General features: G+C 51.4%; 1 protein-coding gene across 4 annotated transcripts; it reads right to left on the bottom strand.

Annotated features, from left to right (window-relative positions):
• Nucleotides 1-138: 138 nt before the first annotated feature.
• mtmr1b (myotubularin related protein 1b) lies at nt 139-12,979 on the bottom strand. 4 transcript variants are annotated; one of them, XM_072706620.1, is made up of 17 exons: nt 12,672-12,979; nt 12,111-12,216; nt 11,287-11,310; nt 10,533-10,556; nt 6,806-6,881; nt 6,527-6,621; nt 5,780-5,884; nt 5,596-5,697; nt 5,296-5,379; nt 4,942-5,091; nt 4,643-4,831; nt 4,174-4,359; nt 3,335-3,541; nt 2,818-2,910; nt 2,599-2,712; nt 1,393-1,569; nt 139-723 (listed from the first exon to the last, which is right to left on the bottom strand). In XM_072706620.1, the coding sequence occupies exons 1-17, from the start codon at nt 12,800-12,802 to the stop codon at nt 556-558; spliced, it is 2,031 nt and encodes a 676-aa protein (XP_072562721.1). In that variant the 5' UTR covers nt 12,803-12,979; the 3' UTR covers nt 139-555. The 4 variants fall into 4 exon arrangements, with proteins under 4 accessions (XP_072562721.1, XP_072562720.1, XP_072562722.1 ...); XM_072706619.1 differs by lacking the exon at nt 11,287-11,310 and adding an exon at nt 9,329-9,391; XM_072706621.1 differs by lacking the exon at nt 11,287-11,310.
• Between the last annotated feature and the right edge of the window lie 244 nt (nt 12,980-13,223).

Below are 13,223 nucleotides of genomic sequence, written 5' to 3'. Positions count from 1 at the left end.
CCCTGCTCTAAGGATTATGGGTGGAATGAGGTCCTGCACACGCTGTGTCCAGGCCGGGACCCGGGATTCAGTACAATAACCTGCCCGAATAACAATCCCCAGCAAAAACAATAGCTCAGATTAAAACGCCAAAACAGGTTTAAAATATACATCAGCTGTAGGGATTTTAATGTATTTTAAAAGGTTATCCAGATTAAAAGCTGGTTTCTTTCTGAAGTACCACAGTTAAGACAAAGGATCCCAGAAAGGAGAACAAGTGCCTGATTTGTGTTACCCAAGGAAAATGGGCCACTGGGTTAGGCAGACAGACACCTGCAGTACTCAGGAAATAAACATCAGCTATCATTCCATCACGGAATGAGCAGTTAATACTTTTAGTCTGGTACAACTGACTTCTGCAAAATCATGCCTTGTAAATTCTATAGTACACATGATTAGAACAAAATATATACCAACGCAGAATTAGTTTGTTGATATTTACAAGAAGGAGTCGGGTATATTATAGTGGATTTCTCTGCGAATTATTAAACACGGCTAACAGACATAGAGGGATGATCATACAGTGGTGTACAAAGGCGTGCTGGTATGGGACGGCGAGGGGCCGTGGTCAGGGGTTGAGGTGATGGAGCGCAACGAAGAGACGTCCCGCTGAAGCTCCTCCACCTTCCTCTGCAGCTCTGTCCTTAGGATCAGAAGCTCCTTCAGGTTCTGGTGCACTGGCATCTGGGGAGACACTTGAGCGCATCAGACTGGCTGGCGTCGCGTCATGTGACCCTCCGTCAGATTGGTTGGTGCCCAGTCATGTGACACTTCATCAGACCGGCTGGTGTCACGTCATGTGATCCTCTTCATCAGACTGGCCAGTGTCATGTCACGTGACCCTTATGAATTAGTAGCAGCAGGCTATGCCAGAATCTCCCACTTCCAGTGTTTGGCCAGATAGCTGGATGCAATTTTCTCCATGCTCTGGAGGACTGCATACCCTGATTTTCTGCCATATCGGTGGAAACTTGGTGACGGCTAATTATTTTCTCAATGGTTAATCATTGTCACACACTTTTTATAATGAGCTGACTTAGAGAAGAGAACAAAATCTATTGGTTGTGTGGCCCTCACTGGTCATAATAATCCACTGGACCTCAGTATCTCAGAAGTCAAAGGAAGCCATTAACACTCATTAATGTAGTAACTCTGAGGGGAGGCCGGCTGGGGATTACGGAACAGGTCAAAGCAGGTCTCAATGGGCTCATTAATGCATAGACAGTCAGGTGTAGGTCTAGTGCCTCATGCGGGGGCTCTAGCGCACATAGTAGCTGAGCCTAGAGCTGAGTGAGATGTTTCCTAAGCCCGAGGGGGGGGGGGGGGGGTTTAGGGACAGCCTGCCAGTCTCACCTGGGGCCTCATGCGAGGGTTCCACCGCACATAATAGCTGACCCAGAACTCCAGGTGGCGCAGACTGGCCACCGGATATAGCACGTGGTTCTCGTAGTTGACGTAGAAGGGGTTGGTGAAGTCCTCCGCCTGGCTGTTGATGTATGACCAGAGGGACACCGTCTTACTGGGCACTGCCTGGACACAGGGAGAAGAATGATGCCGTCAGTCACTTCGTTTAAATGCACATCTTAGCTGGACTACGCCATTTAATCAGACTACAGCCCTTGTCCATTTAATCGGATTACAGCCCTTGTCCCAGTGTTCATGCACAGGCGGGGAATCGATTTATTGAGCTTAGTGTGTCCGACTGCGCTACAGTAAGTGCTCATATGGCTCATTTCAGCTCATTAGTATTTGGCATTTTCCAGTTGCCCTATGACATCACAGATGTAAAAAAAAAATAATACAGTATTAATGGATGCGTGGACAAATGAAGTAACACAAGCTTTAATTGCGATCTGGTCTGAAGAAGAGATACAAAATCAGGATAGCATAAGAAGAAATAAAGTATTTTGTATAATATATTATGACCCCAAAGTTTGGGGCCCCCTGTTGGTCACAAAAAGTCAGTAAGTATACTAGGGGACTTTTCGAGTGGGGTCCCAGAAATGACATTCCTGTCCCTGTAAATGGTTATGCATCAAGGCCAGTACGGTGTGTCGCCCTCCGTTCTCACTTCTGTGGTTATGGGTTCAAATCCCACCTCTAGCTTCCTAATGAACAGCTTGCATGTTCTCCCTGTATCACATGGGTTTCTTACAGGTACTCCGCTTCCCTCCCGCACTCCAGAGACATGCATTGCTAAACGCCCCCCACTGTGGGACTGTGTGTATGTACCCTGTGACAGATCAGCATCCTGCAGCTAGTCTGCAGACACTCTGCTGGCAAGAGAATGTAGGCCACCTATGGAAGGATGGATGAAGGATGGAAGATAGAAGGATGGACGAATGGAGGATGCATGGAAGGATGGATGGATGGAAGCATGGATGAAGGATGCAAGATAGAAGGATGGATGATGAATGATTGAGATAAAAGGATGGATGAATGGAGGATGCATGGAAGGATGGATGCATGGAAGGATGGATGGATGCATGGAAGGATGGATGGATGCTTGTGTACAAAGACAACAGCAGGACGGGTCCACACTGGAATGAGGCGACAAACCTTGCTGACTCTCTCCTGCTCACTGTTGTAGAGGAAGGTACCGAAGAGGCAGCTGTAGAGATGGTCCAGGATGGTGATAAGGAACAGCTCATTGAACTCGAAAGCTGAGGGAAACTGGGGGAGGGGCAGATCGATGATGATCAATATAGGCGGCTGGGAGGTGGCTGCAGTATTAAAGGCTGAACCCCCCGGGGCCTCCGGAAAGCTGGGTTGCCTCACCTGCCTCAGCATTTGCCACACGCAGTCCACAAACTGCACGAAGAGAGGAGAGCGCTCCGAGTTGGCGTGGTTCTCGTCCCCGTGTCCCACGCGCTGGTGACCGGCAGGCGCAGACACAGACAGACATCGATATAGTGCGTGTGTTACACTTACATTCCTTAACAGAGGAATTATCCAACACGATATACGATTGAGAGAGCAGGGTCAGTCTGCCCCTGGAGCAAATGGCGTTAAGGGCCTCACTCAGGGGCCCAAGAGTGACATCACTCTGCCAGCCCTGGGATTTGAACTGGCGACCTTCTGATCACAGACACAGCAGACTATCCCACTTACCCACACTGCCCTCCACTAAGCTGCTTAGTTGACCACTTTATCCACAGTAAATACAGCCCATATACTGTACTGGATTAGGGACTGTAACAGTTGAACATTCTCTTGCACATGTACAAGAGCAGAGTCTCGGAACCACGACGCGCTTACAAGACGAGGTGCGTCACCCCCAGGGCCCCAGACTCACCGCGGCGAAACGATGGCCGAAGCTGAGCCACTCCTTCTCCAGCAGCACCTGGAAGCCCCTCAGCGTGCGGTAGTAGCCGTCCAGCATGAGCATGGCCAGCGAGCTCAGCTGCGCAGTGCGGTCCCAGCCGTCACTGCAGTGCACCACCACTGATGTCTTGCCTGATTCCAGCTTGTCTGCGATGCGCACGGCGCCGGCCAGGAGCAGCTGGGGGGGCGGGGCGAGCCGAGGCTAAAACACTATACATCCACGCTCACTGGTACTTCAGTGCACACACGTGAACGTCAATGATAATACTCACTATTACTCAGCATTACTCGCTAATACTCATTAGTACTCATAGGCTAAAGGGGAATGTCACCGCAAACAGAGTGGATGTGGATTCTGAAGTGAGCCAGCATTTCTTTTGCCATCTGTCTGGCGAAACGGCCGGTACTTTTCTGTCATGAACAGAATCCAGGCCCATGCATTTCTCATCTTACTTTTCTAATTTTATAGCACTGATATGTTCCTGCTAGCATTCAGACGGCCCCCCTCCCCCATCCATCTCCTCCATTCACCATGAGTACTACTTCACAAATCCACACAAAAGCTGCCTTGATAAGATGTAAGGAAATGAAACACTGAGTAAAGCTGTGTGGCAGGTGGGGGGGATCAGAGTCCTGAGGTCAGGAGGCACACGGGGCAGATAGGGCACCTCCAGAGGGATAGGGCACCTCCAGAGGGATAGGGCACCTCCAGAGGGACGGGGGTGTCTGTCAGGATGGGGCGGGGGGGATAGGGCACCTCCAGAGGGACAGGGGTGTCTGTCAGGATGTGGCAGGGCAGGGGGGTCTCACCCGAATGTACTCCAGCCAGTGAGTGGAGTCTATGGCAGAGAGCCAGTGCGCCTCGTCGATGGAGGGGTACACCGCCTCCTTCACCTTACGCAGAGACTCGCGCATCACGTGGATGTTCGGGATTTCCAGAAAGTTCAGTTCCACGTTGGGGTAGAAGCTCTCGCTTTCGTAGCCCCCATCCTTGGCCTGTGGAGGGGAGGGTGGCTGATTAGGAGGATGTGACAAAGCTGTCATTTTTCTGTTTGTGTGTGTATGATTATAACCGGTTACATTTTTCTGGTCCCCACAAGCATAACCTCAAGGTTGTAAAACCCTGTGACCCTGTAATCAAAAAACTAATAATGCCAAAATATTATATTTTGTTTGGTTACTTATGGTTAAGGTTATGGCTGGTTTGGGGTTAGGCTTGTCAGTGTTGGGATGAGGGTTATGCATACAGACACAGACACACACACAAACACACACAGACCTTATTGGTGTCGGCCACGCTGCCCTGCCGTGCGTCAAAAATGCTGAGCTTGTGGGACTGGGCGTTGGCATCCAGGATGGTCTGCAGGAAGCGCTCGTCCTCCTTGCAGCGCCGGTCCGAAGGCCCCACCAGCGGCTGGCCGCAGCGCACGATGGTAGCCTGGCTCTCGGGGTGGATCCAAGAGAGGACCTGCAGGGCAGGCCGGGGAAGCGTGCTTAAAAAAGCTGAGATTACCTTGCCTGTGCGCGCACATGAGTGTGTGTGCATGTGCGCGCATGAAACATGCACCCGGGACCCACCGGAATGCGGTGTTTGGCCCTGAAGGCTGCCACCCTCTTCAGCTCGTCATCCTTGATGCTCGTGGGCACCACCAGCAGCGAGGGGTAGGTATCACACACCTCGTAGCTGCTGTTGATCCTGCTAATGGTCCAGCTCTCATTGGGGAGGCCCTGGAGGCGGGGGCAGGATACGGAACGTTATCACACACAGGGATTGGTAACCAGGACCTGGACCAGGCAGAAGTCCTCTCAATTCCTCAAGAACTCACTCACGAGATGAAAGCATCACAAAGCATTCGGCCATGGAAAAGGCAATCACAGGGGGTACCCCCGGAAGCAGACCCCCCCACAGTGAGTGCGGGTGGTGCACCTCACCTGTCTCTTATACTCTGCGACAGGGTCATACACCTTCCAGCCGTCCACAGGGAACTTCTCTTTGTACAGGAAGGCAAACAGCAGCTGGGGGAGAATCGGGGATGGTGCCCTAAGCTGACAGCTCACACTGTGTCTTTGCAGCAATCAGCATCTGTCATTAAACTAAGGCTCTTCCACTCTTGATTTACGACAGTGACCTGCATCTCGTATGAGTTCACTCTCCACGTGAGAACAGGTGCTACCCGTAGAGTCGAACCCGTGACCTCAAGAGGCACGGTTCTACCTGCCTATGGGACTGACCAGGTCATTGGAGAGCGGGAAGGCGTGCTTGGTCAGCGTCTCGAAGATCTCCATCTTGGGGTGTTCCTCCCTCTTGAAGGCGAACCGGGGGCTCCTCATGTCCTGTGGGGGAGGGAGATCCGGTTTAGTGGGCGGAGCTTGGCCTGGCCGGAGCGGACGTGCCTGTTAGCATTGCGCGGCTAACCTTGCAGACAATCTCCATCCCCATGTCATTGTCCCCGATCTGCATCCCGATTGTATCCAGGCGGCTGATGGCTCCTAAATTGATGTCCAAAACGAAAGGGGGCTCCTGAAAGCCAGGAGAGAGCAGAGTAAAGTCTATCCAAGGCGAACTGATAAAAACACACAGATACTATGTAAAGTCAGCACAGACTGTCACTGGATGCCATCTGGCTGACATCCAGGACACATGCACAAGCAGATGCCTTAAGAAAGCCAGATCTATCTTCAGGGACGGCAGACACAGACGGTTTTCACTCCTGTCATCAGGGAAACGGTATCACAGAAAAAAAAGGCTCTGCAGAAACTTCCCGCCATAAGTGGAGAGGGTTAGTGTTAGTGAGGGTTAGGGTTAGTGAGGGTTAGGGTTAGTGATTAGGGTTAGTGATTAGGGTTAGTGAGGCTACTCATCAGCTGGTTAGAGTATTAGTGCACATTCCTATTTTTTATCTCTTTATTTGTTTTACTTTTATTCATTCATTCATTAACTCATTACTTTACTACAGGCAGCTCCCAGGGAAACTCATTTCGTCGCCTACTGCCGTTTGCTGTGACAGGAAGCGTTTGATAAATTAGCTTTGATCTGATCTAGTGTGTATGCAGACGTTCACGGGGCGCTCAGGCGCAGCAGTGATGTGACGCGAGCGAACGCGGCCCAGAGGAACCTCGTGTGCTCAGCTGGGGGACTGGGGGGACGGGGGGGACGGCTTACCCGCTCCAGGCTCTTGAAGTACAGCTTGTAGTCGGTGACTGTGAGCGTCCCGCTCACTGCGCCGGTGAAGGGACAGATGTACATCACATTTTTAGCTGGAAAGGCAGCGCAAAAACAAACTCAGAGGCTCAGATGTGAAGCACAGGCCTCAGCCCTGTTGGGGGGGGGGGGGTGGGGGGGTTGCAATAAAACATTAAAATAATAAAGTGTCAAAGAAAGTTAATTAAGTGTCCAGGTCTGGCGCTTCACCCCCAGATATTACCAAAGTAGGGGGCTCACCTATAGCTTTGATTGTCTCCCCGGGGACCCGTGGGGCCTCCTCCATCTGGTCCTGTCTGCCGCTGTCCCTCAGCGCCTGTCAAAGGAGCCCGGCCAATCACAGTCAGAGCTCAGCCTCAAGGGCGGGCCAGACAGTCAGCGTGACATACAGCAGGAAGACCCAGCCGCTGACCCTCAGCGCCTGTCAAAGGACCTCGGCCAATCACAGTCAGAGCTCAGCCTCAAGGGCGGGCCAGACAGTCAGCGTGACATACAGCAGGAAGACCCAGCCGCTGACCCTCAGCGCCTGTCAAAGGACCTCGGCCAATCACAGTCAGAGCTCAGCCTCGAGGGCGGGCCAGACAGTCAGCGTGACATACAGCAGGAAGACCCAGCCGCTGACCCTCAGCGCCTGTCAAAGGACCTCGGCCAATCACAGTCAGGGCTCAGCCTCAAGGGCGGGCCAGACAGTCAGCATGAGATAGGATGGCCCAGCCGCTGTCACGACCTCAGACATTTTAGCAGAATCGGGGACACCACTGCCAGGGCTCAGCTTAATGGGAGCCTGGGACTCTCAGCCACATTTTTGCAGGCCTGGACCTTTCTGGTTAAAACATACAGCTACAACGCATACCAATGGGTACAGGTTCAGCGTATATATAACAGTAAGATTAACACAAACACGGCGATTTACAAAAACCTGATATTTAACTACAACTTCACTCTGAAGTGCAGTTTTGGTTAAACCAGACTGATAGTTCATTAAACTATATTAATTATTGGTTATGAGCCTGGAAATGATGTCAGGACCTCTCTGGGTAGCTCCTGTGTTCTGCTAAATTTGGGTGTGTAAAGAAAAAGAAGAGACCACAAGCCTGACGCCCTCCCCCCCCGAGGGACACGGTGATGCATGTAGGGGGCTTTATTCAACGGGCCAGAAGAGTGTCCCTGCTGATCCAGCACAGCCCAAGACAAAGCACCGAGCTCACAGCACACTGCGCACACACGCTGCACACGCTCACTGCGCACCGTCACAGTCCACGCACACACATGGCACACACACACTGCACACCGGCACGGTCCTCACACGCATATACACTGCGCACACACACACACTGTGCACACACTGCACACCGGCACGGTCCTCACACGCACACACACTGCCCAACGGCACAGTCCTCACACGCATACACACTGCACAGATACACTGCACACGCATACTGCACACGCTCACTGCACACCGGTACGGTTCTCACACGCACACACACTGCCCAACGGCACGGTCCTCACACGCATACACACTGCACACACACAGCACACCGGCATGGTCCTCAAACACACACAAACATCTCTCAGAAATTTTTCAGTGTATCAGTTTTATGTCTCTTTCTTTTTTTTCCACCCTCATCTTTCCATCTTTATGTTATTGGAAAAAAAAATCTGTGAAATCAGAGAGCACTTTAAAGCCAGACCATCGGTGGTTCACTGTAGGCTTAAGGAGTCCTACTGCGGGCTGGTCGCCAAACAGGCTCTAGTACTCTGCCTGAATGTTAGGCAGCTAAGTGAAACAACACCCCCCTCTGGTGGTTTGGGTTCAGACCAGCCGCTATGAAGACAGAAAAACAGTCACTGGTGCATTGGTCACCTGCATTTATTTAACAAAGCTGCACAGCAAAGTATTGTAAAGTGCTGCAAATCTAATGTTAAGTAATGCAGTGCTGAACACGCTGGGACACGGTTCAAGGTTCAGTACACAGGCCATTAGCCACTCCATCCACCCCCAAGCCAGCAGCTGCTGCCCTGCTGGGCTGGGAGGTCTGCAGCTCTGGAGAAGTCACACTGAAGACACAGTTAGGAAAATGCTTATAATCACTGCTTTTTTTTAAAGGGGAAAGAGCAAAAAACCTGTAGCAGGCAAATATTAAGCACAAGAGATGTAGGACTGGCAAATAATACTCCACAATCACTGATACTTTGAAAGTATCATAATGATAAAAAACATGCTAAATCTTTATCCATAAAAGCCACAGCAGGCAGAGAGGCTGCATTTTGGGTTAAACAGTGGCTAGGGGGCCCAGGCACAGGCAGTTAGAGTCAGCCAGACACACACACACACACACACACACACACACACACACACACACACACACACAGTAACACACATGCACAAAGACACACACACACACAGACGCACAGACACACACACAGTAACACAGACACACACAGACAGTCACACACACAAACACACACACACATGGATACACAGACACACACACACAGACACACAGACACACACAGACACACACAGACACACAAACACACACAGATACACAGACACACACAAACACACACATACACAGACACACACAAACACACACATACACAGACACACACACGCACAGACACACACAGACGCACAAACACACACACATGGATACACAGACACACACAGATACACAGACACAGACACACACAGATACACAGACACAGACACACACACACACACAGTAACACACAGACACTGAGGCTGGCTGAGACACTTGCCGGGGAGCAGGGGCAGCTGTCCACCTCGCTGTCTGAGGGGAGGCCATTTGTACTGTCCGAGTCCTGGGCCCACAGTGCAAGCAAGCAGGGAAAGAGAGAAAAAGAGAGAGACAGACAGACAGACAAGCAAGCAGCCGGTGAAAGGACAGGAGGATCAGGAGGGGGCTTTAAGCACTAAGGCCCCCCACATCACAGGCAGCCTGGCCCTGCCACACGGCAGCGAGGAAGAGGAGACGGGGCCAGGCAGAATGCCGCCATCTTTGTTACGGAGGTGAAGTCATTACAATCAGATGTGAAAAGCAGGGCAGGCTGCTGAACGGTGCACGTTACAGAGAAGGAGAGAGAAGCAGACTAACATCTGTGACCACTGTGCAGATGGTGTGCGAGCGGCTCCCTCTCCTGAATGCAGGACTCGCCGCAACACCACGTTAAGAACCCCACTGCCCACGACCATCAAGAAAAAACGGCACAGAAACAGACATGTAACCACAAAGCTGATGCCATCATCGACAGCGCAAAACAAAAGTACAGAACAAATAGCCCCCACCTACAAGAATACAGAAACACATTGACAACTCAAAGCCCCCACCTACAAGAATACAGAAAAACACCTGTTTCCATAAAGGCACAGAACAAACATTGACAACTCAAAGCCCCCCGCAATGTCTGTTAGGGGGCTGGAAAGGTTCAGGGCAGGGAAGCGGGCAGAGCTCGACCCGACCCGCACATAGCCATAACCAAAAGCAGAACAGCGCCACCCCCTGCCCATTCAGAAAACTGCCATACATCTCATCTACAGTAATTATCGCCTTAACGCACCACACAGCATATCTTACACGCAACTGTATCACAGGAAATTTCCTGTTTTATCTCTGCTACTAAAAATGTGAAGAAAAACTAACCAAAATAACCTTTAAAACGTTTCTTAAGCATAAAAACATGCAGAGAGGCATGACTAAGGAAAATTCGACACATACAAGCATGACCTCACAAATAGGGGACAGTGGTAAACAGAGATTTCACACTGATTAGGCAAAGTCTGGGGATTTAAGCTGATCATTGCACCTCACAGCCAGAAGGGGCAGAAAGTACTTTTGAGTACCCTCTATGTGCCAGGTCTGCACCCAGCCCTTCAGTGTGAGAGTAATCTCAGATCAGACAGAGACACATACACAGACACACACACAAACCCCTGCCTTCTTACCCCGAGATCTGGCCTCCTGGAAACCTGCAGGTGACAAACACAAAGCAGATAAACATGCTGTTACCACACACACGCCCCCCCCCCCCACAACCCCCCCCCAAGCTCAAGCTGCAATGGGATCCTGATAGAGAAGCAAAGTCCTAACGAAGCTGCGACAATCAGTTTAGCTAAGAGGAATGTAATATGCTAAGTTTGCTAACGGTGATACCAGGTCCCAGCCCTGCGATTTTATCGATCATGAAATAAAACATAAAACTGAAAAGAAAAAAAAAACCACAGTAAAATCAGAAAACAGACTGAACTGACTGGAAGGATAAAAGTACCCTAAGGGTCCATGACAGAGCGTGTCAATGTAGCAAACAGGATCGAATGGAGACACGACTTCAATCCAAAGCCAGAAGCGAGTTACCCCGCTGCTTCAGAGCACCACGTCTGACCTGCCACACTGTCCCACACGTGTCACAACCGTGACAAGCATCACACTGCAGCCACAGTGTCACGCTGCTCTGACAAATCAAACTGCGATTTAACAGTCGGCGGGGAACTCAGTACAAGTGGGCACCGTGTCCAGAGGGAAAAGGCAGGGTGCTGGGATCAAAGCGAGCTATGTTTGGGGGAGGGGGGGGTCACCACACTGCCGAAGCCCCAGGCACAGGAAAAGACCCCCCCCCCAGCAGTCAGGAGCCATTAAGAAGCACGGGAAGGCTGGCAGAGCATGAACAAGGTAGCCCAAGACCCCCATTTGTGTTCTTACCCTCAAGTCTTTCCTCCATCCCACCTGCCAGTCAGAAACAGCAGAGCAATTAATCAGGGACAGCGAGCTTGAACCCTGGGTTAGCTCAACAAGGCCAGAAACCAAACTTCATTACCCAGAAGCCCCGCACTCTTAGAAAGGCTCACACGTGATTAGGATCACACCAGGCCAGAGTGATCAGAAGGTTTACATTCCTCTTCCATAAGCGCATATCCAGCACAATCATGGCAAGCTTGAGCCCAACCCTGGGAAGAGGACAGGTGAAGCCCTGGACAGGAAGCCAGTCCCCCCTGTTCAATTGAGGAGGCACAGCTCTGGGGGTGTCAGAGTATGGTGCCATATTCCAAAAACAGCATAAGCACCACCCGAGTGAATAATCAGAGAGCCAAACCTGCATGCACCTTTCCTCCGAGGGTAGGGTGACATAAGCTCAGCTACAGTCCATCAGACCCAGGGACCTGAGCTAGTGAACCACTCCTCAGCACCTATAGCAACCTCCAGGCTCACTTGCCAAAGGCAGGTAATTCATTCAGTCAAAGGTACTTTGCATGATTAAAATTTAAAAAGAGCACATATTTATAAACACCCTGACGTGCTGGTAGTGCTTACCACAGCCTGAACTTAACAATAATGATGCTGGAACAGATAATAGGTAGTAATTCCTCTAAACCTTTCGGAGAACGATGCTGTATTGTTCATGGAAGGCGGCTCGGGGTGCAGGCGGTGTAAACGCCGTAACCAGCAGCGTCACAGACAGCCCTGCGGAGAAGCGGCCGAACGCCGGATCACCGCCCCCACCACCGACCCTCGACACGCAGCCTTACCTTGTAATCTCGGGAGACGGGGTCCGGAGGAACAGTTCCGGAGATCTGGCTGGAGATGGTGGCCGCGATCAGCTGTTTACACCACTCCACGTGGGAGCCGGTGGGGCTGGGGGTGGGAAGGAGGAGGAAGCGTAAATCGGGGGGGGGTCAGCCCTACCCCTTCATAATCCCCAAAGAGCAGCGACGCAGTGCGATCCCCGCAGCGGAAGTGCACGGTTACTGGGAATATTTGCGAGATCGCAAATCCGGCGTAAAGATGGGAAAAACCGGCCACACCTTTTTTATTTTCCGCCCACCCAGCCACCGTGATGTGTAAAAATTAACGCGTAAAGTGGCTAACGTCAGATTAGCGTCGGCCTGAGCCAACGAGCAGCGGAGGATTCGCCACACGCGCGGTTTTAACCCTCATTTGGGGACATCCCCAGACCGGTGGAGCGCCGGTTCTGACAGCGCAGGAGCCGCCGTGCAGTAAAGCACACATGTGCTTATAAAGATCAGGCGGCTCTCGCCGTCTTTTAACACAGTACCGCTGATCAAGGTCGGCCGGTCCCTCACGCTCACCTGTCCAGCGTCTCGGCGCTGGGCTGTTTGGACGCAGAGCCGCTCCTGGAGCCCGAAGCAGCAGCGGCGTCGGCGGGGCGGTACGGCTTTCGGTTGCTGGTCGCTGCCCCGTCGCTCGGCTGCTTTTCCATCCCGCCTCCGGCTTCCTTCCTCCGATAAAGCCTTTTCTTTGTGACCCGCTTCCTTCCTTTGACAGATCACCGAGATCCCGGCTGGCCGAATCCGATCTCAGGCAGGCACCATTTCCTGTGTTTGTGTGTTACAGCGACATACGGAAGCTGCCATTCCCCCCAGCATGCACCGCGGCAGCCCCTCCCCTCAGCTTACAATGTCAGTTTATTATACGTACGGCGATAAAACACCTTTTACAGCCTAAATACAGGCTTCCCAATCCTGCAGGCAGGGTCATGACATTTTTAAATGATATAGCGGTTACAGTAGCGTATTATATGAACAGTGCCTAAGGATTTTAGAGAGTTATTTCAGGGTAATACTGTCAAAATCGGTGTGTGTCAAAACCATCCTGTGCAGTTCAATTTAGGGTGAACAAAA

Source organism: Paramormyrops kingsleyae, chromosome 24 (genome assembly GCF_048594095.1).
Source record: "Paramormyrops kingsleyae isolate MSU_618 chromosome 24, PKINGS_0.4, whole genome shotgun sequence".
NCBI lineage: Eukaryota > Metazoa > Chordata > Actinopteri > Osteoglossiformes > Mormyridae > Paramormyrops > Paramormyrops kingsleyae.
The sequence above is the reverse complement of the archived record's forward strand: the minus strand, read 5'-3'. Positions and strand labels throughout refer to the sequence as shown.

Bases quoted from the DNA above. Each gene is read 5' to 3' on its own strand.
- mtmr1b (XM_072706619.1), bottom strand. From the start codon at position 12,802: ATGGAAAAGCAGCCGAGCGACGGGGCAGCGACCAGCAACCGAAAGCCG. The intron at 9,392-10,532 runs GTAAGAAGGCAG...CTGTGGGCCCAG, and splicing joins CCAGGAGGCCAGATCTCGGG to GACTCGGACAGTACAAATGG. The intron at 5,698-5,779 runs GTTAGCCGCGCA...CCTCCCCCACAG, and splicing joins GGATGGAGATTGTCTGCAAG to GACATGAGGAGCCCCCGGTT.